The 15341-nt window shown below is 44.0% G+C and overlaps 1 protein-coding gene across 2 annotated transcripts in view; it reads left to right on the top strand.

The window, feature by feature from the left end:
- ADAM17 (ADAM metallopeptidase domain 17) overlaps positions 1–15341 on the top strand; it is a 2408764-nt gene that overhangs the window by 349699 nt on the left and 2043724 nt on the right. For both annotated transcript variants that reach the window (XM_044079174.1, XM_044079166.1), the window contains exon 3: positions 14418–14551. In XM_044079174.1, coding sequence (XP_043935109.1) covers positions 14418–14551 — 134 coding nt within the window. The remainder of the gene's footprint in view (positions 1–14417; positions 14552–15341) is intronic.

The raw sequence follows: 15341 nt of genomic DNA, 5'->3' as shown, positions 1-15341 counted from the left end.
CTTTACCAAGGTTAAAAAGAATGCCAGACCTGCCACAAAATCAATGGGCAGAGGCACAAAAACAAATTACAGCCCTCATGGACATGAGATCTATTCAAAAAGTACCTCAGCAGGAACAAGGACAAGGTTTTTACTCAAGACTTTTCCTGGTACCCAGAAAGGACAAAGCCTGGAGACCCATTCTAGACCTTTCCACTCTAAATACCTACCTGGATGTTCCGAAGATCAAAATGTTGACACTACAGCAGCTCCTTCCCATGTTGGGCAAGAAAGCTTGGCTGGTTACCTTGGACCTCAAAGAGGCATACCTGCATGTCCCTATCAGACAAAATTGCAGAAGATACCTCAGATTCATAGCTGGTTCAATGCACTACCAATTCTCTGCACTGCCCTTTGGCTTATCTACTGTGCCCAGGGTCTTCACAACGTGCCTGGCACCAGTAATTGCATTTTGCAGACAAAAAGGAATTCAAATATATCCATACCTGGACGACTGCCTGATTCAAGCAGAGAGCAAGGACATTCTTCTAAAGCATCTGGCGTTTGTGAAAAAAGTTAAGTTGCCTAGGGTACACAGTAAACGTAAAGAAATCAAAACTAGTGCCCTCACAAGAGATAGTATTCCTGGGTGCCAGCTTAAATACAACGGCCCAGATGGCTTATCTCATGCCAGACAAACAAGGACAACTGACTCGGTATTTTCAGTTGATGGCAACAAAGTCCCAACACGGAAAATGTATTCAGGGCAAATGGACCACAGACCAACTACATCTACACATCACTCAAAAAGAGATGTTGGCTGTACAAAATGCCCTAACAGCTTTCAAGGACCTTCTGCATCCAGGACAGTTACTTTTAAAGACAGACAACACCACAGTAATGTGGTACATAAACAAGCAAGGGGGCACTCATTCTTACCCCCTATGCAGACAAGCCATGACCTTGTGGAACACAGCTCTAACTTATCAAGTTCATCTGCAAGCACAATTCCTGCCAGGAAAGAAAAATACTCTGGCAGACAAACTAAGCAGAAACATCATGGATCCTCACGAGTGGAAATTAAATCCACAAATTTTCAGCATGATAATTCAAGCATGGGGGTGCCCGGACATCGATCTCTTTGCCTCCCCACTGAACTGCCAACTACAAAAATTCTGCACTAGGACTTATCACACATAAGCATGGAAAGTGGATGCTCTTTCATTCAGCTGGAAAGGCCTGCACATTTATGCCTTCCCTCCTCTGCCTCTCCTTTCGAAGGTTCTCCTAAAAGCCAGACAAGTAAAATCATAGATTATTCTGATTGCTCCAGACTGGCCACGCCAACATTGGTACCCAATCTTAAAGAACTTAGCTCAAGGCCCACCTTGGATTTTGCCTCAAATTCCACACCTTCTGACTCAACAAAACAATCAAATCCTGCACAGTCAGCTCAAAACCTTATCCCTGGCTGCATGGCAGATTCATTAGCCAAACAGGCAACACCTCTCTCTAAAGCTGTTATGGGTGTCATTTTGGAGGCCAGGAGGCCTAGCGCCAGGAAATCTTATTCAGAAAAGTGGAAGGGATTCTGTGCCTGGAACCAGGCTCAAAGCCTTGACCCTCTTGTCCCTAACATTCCTCAGATACTACAATATTTGACTAAGATGCTGGACAAAGGGTTATCCTTCTCATCCATTAAGATCCACCCTTCTGCTATCTCGGCTCACTACAACACAGATACTCCTATTTTCTCTCATCCGTTGCTAAAGCAGTACCTCAGAGGGGCTAAAAACATAAGACTGCCCCGGAGAGCACCAGTACCTACTTGGGACCTCAACTTTGTCTTGGAAAAACTCATGTTGCCTCCTTTTGAGTCAGCCAATACAGCAGAAATAAAATATATATCATGGAAAACTGCTCTGTTACTGGCAATAACCTCAGCACGAAGAGTCTCAGAACTACAGGCACTAATGGCAGTGGAGCCCTTCATTTTTCACCAAGACAGGGTTTCCTTAAGAACAAACCCTTCTTTTATGCCTTAGGTGGTATCCAGTGTGGCTTTTAACCAAACTATTCACTTGCCAACATTTTATCCAAATCCCCAGAATAAAGGGGAGAGAATTCTACATTCCTTGGACATACACAGACAGTTACGCTTCTACTTGGACAAAACAAAAGCTTTCAGGAAAACTGAGCAACTGTTTGTATCCTATGCTGCAAGATCACAGGGAAAAGCTATTTCAAAGCACACCATTTCAAAGTGGATAGGACACTGTATCCGGTTCTGCTACACACAGCATGTAAAGCCTGCACCATCTAACATTAGACCACATTCTACCAGGGCAACTGCAACTTCTACTGCCTATCTTAGAGGAGTTCCTACTAAGGACATTTTCGAAGCTGCAACTTGGAGTTCAGTGCACACCTTTACCAAGCATTACCACTTGCCTCTTTACTCCAGATCCAGAGCAGGCTTTGCCACTGCAGTGCTGCAGGGCCTCATAGCCACACCACTCCTATCTAGATCCAGCCACCCTGACTCAGCTTTGGGATTCAACCCAAGTGTAATGACTACAGCAGTGAAACACGATGAACATAGTACAGTTTTGTACCTACCATAAATGTAGATGTTCAAGTGTCTTCACTGCTGCAGTCCAGGTTACCCTCCCTCCATCCCCTCTTTCTTAGCCAGGACTTATCTACACTTTTCTACCCTATACTACCTATGTGGTGTATTTGCTGGTAGCTGAACTTTTTGATTTTATTTTTCATGTATGCTTTATTAGCAATATGTAAATTGCCTACCTATTTGGGGGCACCTGACATCTGGGGCAAGAAAAACTGAAGAAAATGGTGTCGGCTGCATCTTATATACCCCTGGCGCACTGACGTCAGGGAAGAAGCAACAGCAACCGACGCCGGACCAAGACTTTGGAACTCTGGCCTACTACGGGACCACCTGATGGCAGGATAATCCAAGTGTAATGACTGCAGCAGTGAAGACACTCGAGCATCTACATTTATGGTAGGTACAAAACTGTACTTTCCCTCTTCTCTGGTTGGCCTGACCAAGAGTCCTGCTCGATTGACAGACACTGAAAACAAGTCTTCGCCTCCGCTACCTTCAGTCTGCAGGCACTCAAATACTTGGCACATTTCACCTGACTCCAGAGGGACTTGGTCAAGGAACTTACAACTTCTTTTTCCGAGTTGTTGCCTCCTGGGGAGTTGAGTAAGGTGTCCTCCAAGCTGTCTACTCTCACGTCCCTGTCTAATTCCTCATTGAGGCTGATTTCCAATGCTGTGGAAGGCGCCTCTTGAGCAACCTGTACAGGCATCGCTATTCAGCACCATGCCTGGCTGCATCTTTACAGATTTGCAGAGTCCTTTAAGGCGTCTTTCACCAGTGCCCCCTTTGATGGATCTGACCGCTTTCGTCCTTTAAAGAAACACTCACCCGCAGTGAGCAGGAAGGCAAGACCTTGTTGGCTGTGGGAATGAAGTTTTCTACCCCTCAACGCTCTTTTTCCAAGATGCAACAAGGGACTAGAAAAATGTGGTTTCGGAAGTTGCAGTCTTCCTTCCAAGTCACACTGGACGAGCCCTTTTCTAGAGGTGGGGGAGAGGATTCAGTGGCAGATGCCGCCCCAGCAGCAGAGGGGGTCTGCAAAATCATGGCTTCAAGGAACCTTTTTCTGAGAAGCCTTCCCCCAGTTCTCCTGAGGCGCTGCCTTGTTGTCCTGCCTGGAGACAGTCGGAGGTCATTTATCACTGCACTCTTTGACCTGGGCAAATATTACAAGAGATCACTGGGTGCTAAACATTTATTTCCCAAAATCCAATCTGATTCCATCCCAAAACTTGGAGTTCATCAGAATTCAGCTGGACACTGTGTCAGAGATTGCAGCCTTACCACTCTGGCGTGTTCATCTAATCAGAGATCATGTTCAGTGCCTTCTAGATCTGTCTTGTCCTCAGGTCTACCTTATTCTTAGGGCCTTAGGGTCCATGGTGACAGCAATCCATCTGATTTTGTTAGCCAGATTCTGCATGAGGGTCCTGCAGTGGACTCTAGCAGTCCACTGGTCTTCTGTCTCATCCGATGTCCGCCTCAGTCCATCTCACTCCAGTGTGCAGGCATCATCTTGTTTGGTGGGTTCAGTCTCCTGACCTTGTAGTGGGCAGACCCCCCCCCCCCCAAGTGCCACCATGACTTTGGATGCTTCCCTGTTGGGGTGGGGGTGGAGACATTAACAGGGAAAGACAGTCCAAGGTATGTGGTCCTCCACAGAGACCAAACTGCACATAAATGTACTGGAGATGAGAGCAGTCCTCGCATTGCAAGCCTTTCAGGACTGCCTCCCTCTGGGTACTATTGCAGTTTCACACGGACAACATGGTTGTATGGTACATCAGCAAGCAAGGGGCCACACGTCATCTGCCTTGTCGTGAGGCCATAAGGGTGTGGAAATGGGCGATTGTCCTCAGGCCACTTTCTCCTTGCAATGCACATTCCTGGCTAGTCCAACGTGTTGGCAGACAGACTCAGCAGGGCCATCTTAAGTCCCCATGAGTGGTCCCTGAATCCTTCAGTGGCGAGACGGATTTTCCTTTGCTGGAGTCGTCCAAGCTGCGATCTGTTTGCTTCCCCTCGCAACTACAAATGCAGCCAGTATTTCGCCTTGATTCCCCCAGTCGGGGAGTTCCCCAGGGACGCTTTGGTAAACATTTGCCTATCCTCCTATACCTCTTATTCCCAGAGTACTTCAGAAAACTCGTCGCCTCAAGGCCATCTTGATCCTCATCACCCCTTTTTGGCTTTGGCAGGTGTGGTTTCCCCTCCTGTGGTCTCACCTGAAGTACCTCCCTTGACTATTAGATCCCCTTCCAGATCTGATTTCTAACCCTTCCCAGCTTTGGACCCCCAGCCTTCAGACTCATCTGACCCTGTGGGTTAGTCCACTTCCCGTAATCCTAAATCAGTTCAGGCTTGCATCACCCATGAGAAGCATTATCCTGGCCTCTCAGAAAGTATTCACCAGTAAAGTATGTGCGAGTAAATGGGAAAGATTTTCTGTTTGGGCTAAGCAGCAAAATCTAGACCCCTTCTCAGCTCCCATCCCAGATACCTTATTGTCCTTGTCTTCACTTTTTCAAGATGAGCTAGTTTCTCTACTATCGAAGTGCAATTGGCAGCTATCTCTAATTTCCATGTTTGCGAATAACCTACTTTTTCTTCTTGTCTTTTTAAGGCATTTTTGAAAAGTATTTTTCTGCTTTGGCCTCCTGTCAAAGATCCTTCTCCCCCTTGGGACATTTCCTTTGTGCTGCAATCTTTTACATGGAGTCCCTTTTCAGTCTGCTGCAATGTGCGATATGAAATTTTTATCCTGGAAGTCTGCCTTTCTGGTTGCAATAAGATTTTGAGTTGCAGGCTGTTTCTATCAAACCACCATGCATGCTATTTCATAAAGACAGAGTGACTATACAGACCTATCCTTCTTTCATGCCTAAGATTGCGAATTTGAATCGGTCAATTCAGTTGCCAGTTTACTTCTCTAACTTTCCCTATAAAGAGGAATATCTGTTGCATACTCTTGACATTCATAAGCGGTTATGATTCTACTTAGATAGAACCAAGAGTTTCTGCAAGTCTGACCAACCATTTGTGGCATTTTCTGTTAACAAACAGGGTCGAGTGGTTTCTAAGGTCACTATTTCTCATTGGATTTCGAAGTGTATTTATGTTGTTTTATTTGTCTAGAGGTTTACCTTTACCAGGACCAGTCAGAGTTCATTCCACTAGATCTGTGACTACCTCTGCTCTTATCTGGCCCGATATTCTGTAGATGCAATTTGTGCAGCAGCCACCTGGTCTACTCCTCACACTTTAGTTACTCATTATAAACTTGACGTTGTTTCCAGGAACATGGCTTCTTTTGGCTCCACAGGTCTCCGGCATAGCCTTCCATGAGGCCACTCAGGATTTAGGGTATCTGGGAATTCTGACCCAGTCATGAGGAATAGTGACACTGTTAACATCACTATTCATCACTATCCCTTCCTCCTTCCCCTATCATGTGGGACTTAGAGGAAGTGCAGATGTTCTATCTGGTGGTTAAGGTCTTCCTTCATTGTTTTCTAGCTCTAGGTCAACCTCGATCTGAGCAGTTAGAGGGCAGCAAGGGATCATGGGAGTTGGGAGGATCTTGAGCCTAGAAGTAGTTGCCGACTCAGATCCAAGACCCAAAAGTGATGACTAGTGACATAGGATAACACAGATGCCAAGTTATGGTAAGTATATAACCCCCCCCCATTTGAACCAGGTCATTAGCCTGTATTGAGGTTAACATGCAAGGCTGTTTTATTCATTGTTCTGACTTCTGCTTTCTAAGCTAGGGTGATCAGCCCAATAACTTAAGCATGTTCTAATACATCAGAGTTACAGTAGCCACCCTTCCCTTGGCCCTTTATTTTTGCTGTTTTTCTTTTAGATTGCTAGAGTGTGGATGTATAGACCCTTGTGTATACTGTTCTCTGTTGTGCTGATTTCCTAGCATTGTCCTTTCAGGGCTCTTGCCTCCATTTTCTGACTGGATATGTGGAAGGTGTCCTTAAGCTTTGAAAGCCTGGCTGGTCCCTGTCCATTCATCTAGTATTTGTTTACTCCTATAATTATCCAAAGTTAGCTCAGCTCCCTTAATACCTACCTAGAGGGGCAGCAGCTTAAGGCTGTCATGAAACTGATTATGGATTTTGGTGTCAGTACCTCAGGCGCCCCCTTGTCCAGCTCCCAAGAAAAAGAAAATGGTAAGAAAGGCCCCTGAAGCAGTGTCTGCTGCATCTCTCAACCCTCGTCCTCAATGGGCATCTCTGATGTAGCAATATTGGAGTCCTCAGACCATCTGTTTCTTTCAACCTCTCACCCAGCTGCTCCTTGGAGGTGCTGTTAAGGGTCAGTTTATTTCTTTTAATTTAATTGTATAAATAAACTGGTCAGCAAACCTTTTTTTGCCATGACCCAGGCACAGTAGTGCATTACAAAATTCCTGATAAATATAACTTTAACATATGGAAAGGAATTGACACATTTGAATTTATACAATGACAAAAGAAAGAGCACTTGTTGAGATTATACAGTTAGAGAAATTGGAATGTGCAAACAATTTACAGTACTTATTTACAATATGTACAGTCAGTGACAGAATTATAGAATTGTTCAATGTAGGGAAGAGTTACAGCTGAGAGAGGAGAGCCTTGCTTGGCAATCTTGCAGCAGCAAGGCGAGGTCTGTCAGGTTTTACTCAGGGAAGAGGCACCAGCCACCCATTTTGAGGTACAGACATTGGAGTCTGTTCAAAGTTTCTCGACACTCCTTAGAAAAAGAAAAGCTGAACATGCCACTTCTCCTACAGACCCTTCATGTAAAAAACCTAGAGAAGAATGATTTTCATTTGCCTATGTTCTTTTTAAGACCTTTCAGTAACTGCAGCCTCCTTCACTAACTTTTTCCCAGTCTAAAACAGATTCCCCCTTTCCTTCAAATAGCGATTCTTGGTCTGATGATATGGAGATTGTGCTAGATGATGCCTCTCTGGTTTCATCTTCTGACTCCTTGGAATCTGAATCTAAGGAAACTATTTTCAGATTTTTCAGTGGAAGAAATTTCTGTTTCTGACACTGTTGGCAGGAAGAAAGACATTTTCCAATGGAGGAAAAAGAGATATCTGATGCACAGAAAAAATGTTATGGACTTATAGTTTCCATAAATAGGCTTTGTGGTGTTCTTTTGTCATTGAGGGAGTTCTACTGCTAGTTAATATATGGTATGGGACTTTTGTGATGGTTATTTGGACATAAGGAAGCTCTAGTGCATCATGCTGTTTACCAGCTTTGATGTGCATCTCTTTTGGATGTAGATTGATCCACCTCCACCAGTCTACCTTTTTACCCTCCTGCATAGTAACTAGTCTAAACATGTGGAAGATGTTCAAGCCTGCACAGCTGGAGTGCCATTTACTATTTTAAACCATGTCTCAGTCACTACACAGACATCAGTGTTTTCTATGGTGAAAAGAGCTTGTAGGGAGTAGAGTTTCTTGCTCAGGTTCCTAGCACTGATCAGTAACACGTTCATATTTTCCTTTGCTTGCTTTATTATGTTGGTAGGTTTATCAGGTTGGCATTGGCTAAAAAATGTACTGCAGGGTGAACAGTGTCTTTGCCAGTAATCAAAACCCTAGAAAAGACAGATACAGGTTACCTCTGGTAAAGCAGTGTGGTCTGTTGAGCAGTTCCTCCCAGTCTAACAAATACTGGACCCATGACACCAAAAGCTGAGCCAGTTATGAAAGTCAGTTATTTTTTGCTCATATTGCGGCACCATTCTTGGAGAAAGTATAATGCTGCTTAGTGCTAGTCTCATACCTGCCATGGACCTGTAGTCAGAGTGCTCCATCGTGTCTCTCATCAAGTAATCCAGGGAGGTACACCTCAAGTCATTGACACTGGCATATGACCTATGACAAAGTCATACTGGTACATTTTCAAGGACTTGAGTGCCTGCGTGATCTGACAGGTCTTGGTACCAGGCAAGCAACTAACTGTCACTCTTTTGTTGATTAGCCTGGTAAGAGGCACATCTGTATGTCTTGCAATGGAGTCACTATAACAAGAATGTTTGTTTGGGTCAGTGTCTCCCTTGCAGGCTCAGCATCTGAGACTTTTGGACTCCTTGTGGTACGTGAGGAAGTAAGCTTAAAATGCTGAATGTGGTTTCTGCCTGTGTTGTGTTTTGGTGGTCTTTGGTGCTTAGACAAGTTAATATTTAGACGTCAGTGTGTGATGGATTATGTAGATTATGATGGCCTTGGAGAGATGTGATATGTGGTGTACTGCTGATGATTTTGGTGTCTGTTTAATGTGTGCGATATTTTTGCTTCCAAAGATGTTAAATATATACATCTCTCGCACATTGGGTTATGCTGTTTGAGTAACAGCTGATTGTTAGACAGCTTCAGACAATTCTTACACTATCTCGAGGTACCCATCTCAGTCAGGCTGGCTAGAGAAGTTGTGGAGAAGTGCTGTACCACGGTACCGACAGGAATGACTCTGGGGGCAACTTTTTGGAGTTTGGTTTTAGGATAATGTTTGGGTGGACATGCTGTTTAATATTTAAATTCCAATACAAAGCAACTAGCCTGGAAATCTCTTCCTTCCACCAGCAAGAACCAGGAACTAATTATAGCAAAAACAATATCACTAATTTGATACTAAATCAGTGCAGGCAGTATTGCTACACTGAATATTAAGCCATTTTATCAAAGTTCTTTTAGCATGGCGATTAGTTTAAGGGAAGAGACTTTGCAACATGATAGCTCTCCTCCTATTCTCATGTTGCAGTATTCTTCAACTTAGAGAGTTGCTGCCTACAGCTCCAGACATCCAGCCAGTAAACCAAAGTCTTGAAAGCAGGGTTATGTGCGATGTTGCATGTAACAGCCATAAACTGATGCCGGCTATATTTGTGACATCTGCATGTACCCAAATCAGAACTTTTCTGATGCAGTGCGTTTCAGCCTTCCGATTGCCAGCTCCAGTTATCCGGCATTTGTTTGACTTTGGCCATCCATTTTTGACTATCGCTTCAGGCTGTCCGCATTCATATAAGTACCCTTGTGGGTTTTTTACTTGTTTCTTTACCTGTTTCAGACGCATGTCATCTAGGAAGGGAAAGTGCGCTTGTGGAATACAAGCTCCACATAAAGACATGCACAATCACTGTTTATTCTGTTTAGAGGCAGGTCATGACTACAAGTCCTGTGATATTTGCCAATCTTTTGTCCCCAAAACCCTTAGAAGCCATTTGTTGGCTTTAAATCTCTATTTAGAGAATCACTGACTTCGTCGCTTGGCGTCTGGAATGGAAGGCAGAGCAGACACCTCCGACGAGCTGACAAGGAAGAAGGCTAAAAAAGTTAGGCCCGATGTCCAAGCTACACCTCAGGAATCTGGTGAGATCCTCGAGGTGAGTGTTAGCCCAGGATTGCTCTGGACTTCGGATACTTCCCTGTTACCAGGAACCGAAACAGAAGCCAGTACAGCGGGTATCCAGAGTACGTCTGCTGACACTTTACAAACATCAGCTCCTTATTGTGAGGGGGGACCATTTCTCGTGATGTCAGAGGGACCTTCTACTGCCTTGTCATCCATTCCGACATCAGCACCCAGGCCTACTTCTGTTCTTGCTCCTTCCACCCCTTTAAAAAGGAAATGGAAGGAAAAACACTGGGCTAAAGATCCTACTCCAGCTTGGGAGACCTTCTCTCAGACTTTATTCAAGGCCTTTCAGGTACTCCAGACCCAGACTTCCCAGTCAGGAGAACCACTGGTTTCACAGGTAGAATCTGAGGAAGACTATTCCTCCTCAGATGAAACCCTCATATATTGTTCTCAGATTGAATCCCCTAAGGATTTTTCTACTCCTGAGGAAGAAGAGACCCTCACTCCTGACTCCCCAGGAGAAGATTTCTCCTTTGGGGACTTTATTTTCCTACTTAGGTAGCATTTCAAGTGGGAGGCCTCGGATGTCTCTGAAACCAAGAAAATATATTTTGAACTCCTGCAGATGGAGCAGCCCTCACCATCTGCAGTTCCTCCTTTACTCCCAGTTTTCCAGGGTACCTTCTCAGCTGCTTTCCTTCAGAGGCAGCCAGACACAGGTAGAGCTCCTCCGCTGTGACTCTCTTCCCTTACCCACCTCCACCGCCCCCTCTCCCTATGCCTACCCCTACCCTCCTGGCAGAAACAGACAGGTGGGTGCTTTCCATCATTGAGAGAGGATATTTCATGACTTGGTGAGAATCTTTACCATTCCAGGGAGTTTCACAACCTCCTTCCAGTCAGCTTTCACTATTATCCACCATCCTGACACAATTCCTCTCTCAGGGCACTATAGTAGTAGTACCGAAGACCAGTTAACCAAGGGGGTTTACTCCAGGATGTTTTTGGTTCCTAGAAAGGATGGTCTTTGGAGACCCATCCTCTACCTATCCTTCCTCAAGGTGCCAACCTTCAAAATGCTCACATTACAGCACCTTCTTCCTCTTATTCCTCAACAAGCCTTCATGGCCTCCCTGGATCTGAATGATGCATACCTTCACATCCCTAGTTACCCCACTTAAAGGAAATGTCTTTATTTCTCTGTGGGTTCCTCACATTTTCAGTTCTCTGCATTGCCCTGTGGACTCTCCACAGCCCCAAGAGTATTCACCAAATGTCTAGCCTCGGTCATTGCATACTGCAGACTACAGGGCATTCAAATTTACCCTTATTTAGATCTGTTGATCCTGCACCAGGATTCCCTCACCCTGTGTCAACATCTGAATTGGGTTTTCAGGATTTTGCAATATCTAGGATTCACTGTGAATCCTTTAAAGTCCTCAATGACGCCTCACAAGATCTTGTTTTCCTGGGGTGCAGGATAAGAACAGACTTGATGTCAGTCTTCATCCCTGCACAGAAAGTGGAATTTCTCACCCAATTTCTCCAGTCCCTCCTTACCCCTACCATCCATGTCAGCCAGAGAATTTGATGAGAATCCTGGGATTCATGGCTTCCTTGATCCCCATGCTTCCTCTAGCCAGGATGCACATGAGGAAGTTTCAGTTGGTATTGAGAAATTCTTGGAACCAACACTTGCATCCCTTAGAAGTGGATCTTCCTCTTCTACCCTCTTTAAAAAAGGAACTCACCCGGTGGATCTCTACTATCACTCTCAATCAAGGGGTGTATTTACAGAATCCTCCACCCAAACAGCGTCTTTACACAGATTCAACAGACCTAGATTAGGGGGTTGTCCTTCACAGTGCCAACATCCAGCACAAGGTGCGGGGGAATGGTCCATTCCAGAAAGAAGGAACCACATCCATCTAAAAGAATTAAGGCCCCTTAACTTGGCAATTCAAGCTTTTCAAGGGATCCTTCCGTCAGGCACATTACAGGTCATTTTAGACAACATGACAGTTCTGTGGTACATAAGCAGACGGGGAGGAACAAAATCCCCACCCTCTTTGCAGTCTGGCAGTTCAAATCTGGTGCCTGGCAACAACACTACAGATTTATTTGTAGGCAGTCTACATCCCATCAGAAGACAACGTGATGGCAGACACCCTGAGCAAAACCTTAACATTCTCCCATGAATGGATGCTTCATAAGGAGGTGTTTCTGGATCTAGTTCACAGATGGGGTGTTCCTCAGGCAGATCTGTTTGCCTCCTCCCAGAACAGACAGATGCCCCTCTTTTGCACAAGGCTTCCCCATCCACAAGCCTAGAAGGTGGACGCCTTCTCCTTCTTATGGGAGGAAATGTTCCTTTATGCCCCCCCCCCCCCATTTCCATTGATTCACATAGTCCTCCTGAAAATACAGAAGGACAAACCAAAAATCCTGTTGGTGACTCCCTTCTGGCCAAGACAGCATTGGTTTCCCCTTCTTTTTTATCTAGCCCAGGGCAATCACCACAGATTACCTCACTGCCTAGACCTACTCTCACAAGACAAGGGGTCCCTTATTCACCCCCCCCACCTTCTCAATGTCAGTTTTACTGTGTTTTTGATAAGAGTTTTGATCCCCTTTAGGCACTTATATTCAGAGGATGTACTCAGTGTTCTGCAGGAGGCCAGTAAACCAAGTACTAGGAGAAGCTGTTTATTTAAAATGGAAAAGATTCTCCATTTGGTGCCATAAGAATAAACAGGACCCATCTCAAGCTTCTGTTCCACTGGTCCTTTCCTACCTATGTGAATTGCTGTATTCAGGGTTGACATTCTTCAGTAAAAGAACATCTTTCTGCCATTTCGGCTTGCCTTCCCCTGACTCTCCCTCTGGCTTCCAGGCTAAAGGGGTCCTTCATATCAGGCCTCCTCGTAAGCCCATACCCCCACCTTGGGACCTTAACATTGTGCTGGGAAAACTTACGCTAGCTGTCTTTGAGAGCCAGCCCGTTCTTCCACTCTCAATTTTTGTACTTAGAAAATAGTCCTGTTAGTGGCTCTCACTTCTGCCAGGAGGGTATCAGAGATCCAAGCCCTTATGGCTTTGCCTCCCTAACTTGTCTTCCATAAAGATAGAGTTTCCCTAAGGGACTTTAACCCTTCCTTCATGCCAAAAGAAGTTAATGAGATCTCCCTAAGTCAGACCATTAACTTGTCTGTCTTCTACCCTCAGCCACAGACCACCTCAAAAAGGACCTTGCATTCCTTGGATGTTCATAGGCAACTGAGGTTCTACTTGGACAAGACCAAATCCTTCAGACTGTCCAATTAACTTTTTGTCTCCTTTCATTCTAGAGCCTTAGGCAGGGCCATGTCTAAACAGACAATTGGCTCTTGGATTTCTAAGGCTATTGCTTTTTGCTACTCCTTTCATGGAAAACCGTTGAATTCATCTGTCAAAGCTCATACCACCAGAGCTGTTCCCGCTTCAGCAGCCCTTTTCAAGGGCATTGATTACTCTTCTCTTCTGGAAGCAGGAACTTGGTCCTTTGCACATACCTTCACTAAGCATTACAAATTGGATTCCATCTCCAGGGCTAGAGCAGGATTTGTTAGGTCCATTCTGCAGGGTCTCATAGACTCTGCTCCCTTACCTGCTACCCACACCACTACCTAGAGAGCTTTGATACTCTCCCTAAGGTGAAGAATACTGCAACATGATTATAGAAGGACATAGAATAGTTGTGCAAGAACTTACCATAACCATAGATGTCATCCTCTTCCATGTTGCAGTATTCAATCCCACCCACCTACCCCCCTTCTCTTTGACCATATTATAAACTGGGTCCTTCCCCTGACAACTGACCTTGTGTCTGGGAGGGGTTTATATCACCTTTACTACTCCTACTCCTGGGGGCTCTCTTTATGTGGCAGCCAGTTTTGATTTTGGAACGTGCAGACGTCACATATATAGCCGGTATCAGTTTATGGCTGTTGCATGGAACATCGCACCTACTCCTGTTTTCAAGACTTTGGTATACTGGCTGGATGTCCGGTGCTGCAGGCAGCAACTCCCTAAGGTGAAAAATACTGCAGTATGGAAGAGAAGGACATCTGTGGTTATGGTAAGTTCTCACACAACTGTTTATGTAGGTATTGCCAACAGCCAATAATTGGAGTTTATTTAATAAAGGAGTATTTAAACATTACCAGAGATCTGAGTTATTTTGTGCTCAATGCCCTGGTAGTGTCAATAGGTGCAGAGATAAATCATCACTAGTATTAAAAGGATTACATTTTAATAGAACATTCATGTACTGGAATATTTAACTTTTGTATAGTTTTGTTTCTGTGTAGTTGTTAGTATTTTCTTGTGGTGTCATGAATGATGTAGAAGTGGCAATCTTGTAATTTCTTCTCTTAATTTTTGTCCAACAGGGATTTCAAATTATACTTGACATCAAATGCAGAACATTTTTCTGAAAAATTTAAGGCATTAGTAGTTGACGGTAATGGCAATAAAAAAGAATACCATGTTAAGTGGGAAAACTTCTTTACTGGACATGTAATAGGTCAGTATATTTATTATTATTTTTATTATTGCAAACCTTCTTTAAAGAAACATGTACATTACATCTGACAGGTTTTTGTTTGTTAATTTAACCAAAATGTAGGTTTTTAGCCAAGCATATTATAGAATACCCACGGTAGTAATTGGCTTTTAAGTATTTACTCACCTTTTCTGTATTTGTTTTCTTGTTGATGAGGCAGGAGAGCTGATCATTTGGATCCATTTAAGCCACAACTCTATTATACCTCAACATTATAAACTAATGAGATCTTTTGTGTATATAATACAATGTGATTGCTACACTGTATTCAGGTTTTATAAAAGCCAATTCAGCAAGTAATACTCCTTGAAATTGCTGACTTAAAGTGACTTAGAAGGCACTGATTGATGATAGCTCAAAAGACACATCTAACATTTAGTACTGTGTTGCAGTTGTGCCTTAATTGATGAAATGTGCGCATGTATGCAGAACTTGCTTTAGGTGAAGTAGAGCCATAGACCAAGGGCTTTATAGTACCCCTCCCAACACACATGTACATATACCTTTGTGTGTGTATACATAGGCTTTCTATCATTTTGCAGAATTGCACATAATTGAGTATACGTAACTTGAATGCATGCACTGAACATGCTGAAGTGCCGTACCTCAATATGTTGACTTTATTTAAATGAATATACAAACACTGCTGGTTTTGGGCTATGGAACTGTGTCACAATGCAAAAAAACAAAACAAATATCAACCATCACATCACATTACATTCGACATGTATCCAATTCTGAACTTCAAAAT

This window comes from Protopterus annectens, chromosome 1.part1 (genome assembly GCF_019279795.1).
Source record: "Protopterus annectens isolate FY-2018-M chromosome 1.part1, PAN1.0, whole genome shotgun sequence".
Classification (NCBI taxonomy): Eukaryota; Metazoa; Chordata; order Ceratodontiformes; family Protopteridae; genus Protopterus; species Protopterus annectens.
Note: the sequence above shows the minus strand (reverse complement) of the source record. Positions and strands in the feature narration are given on the sequence as shown.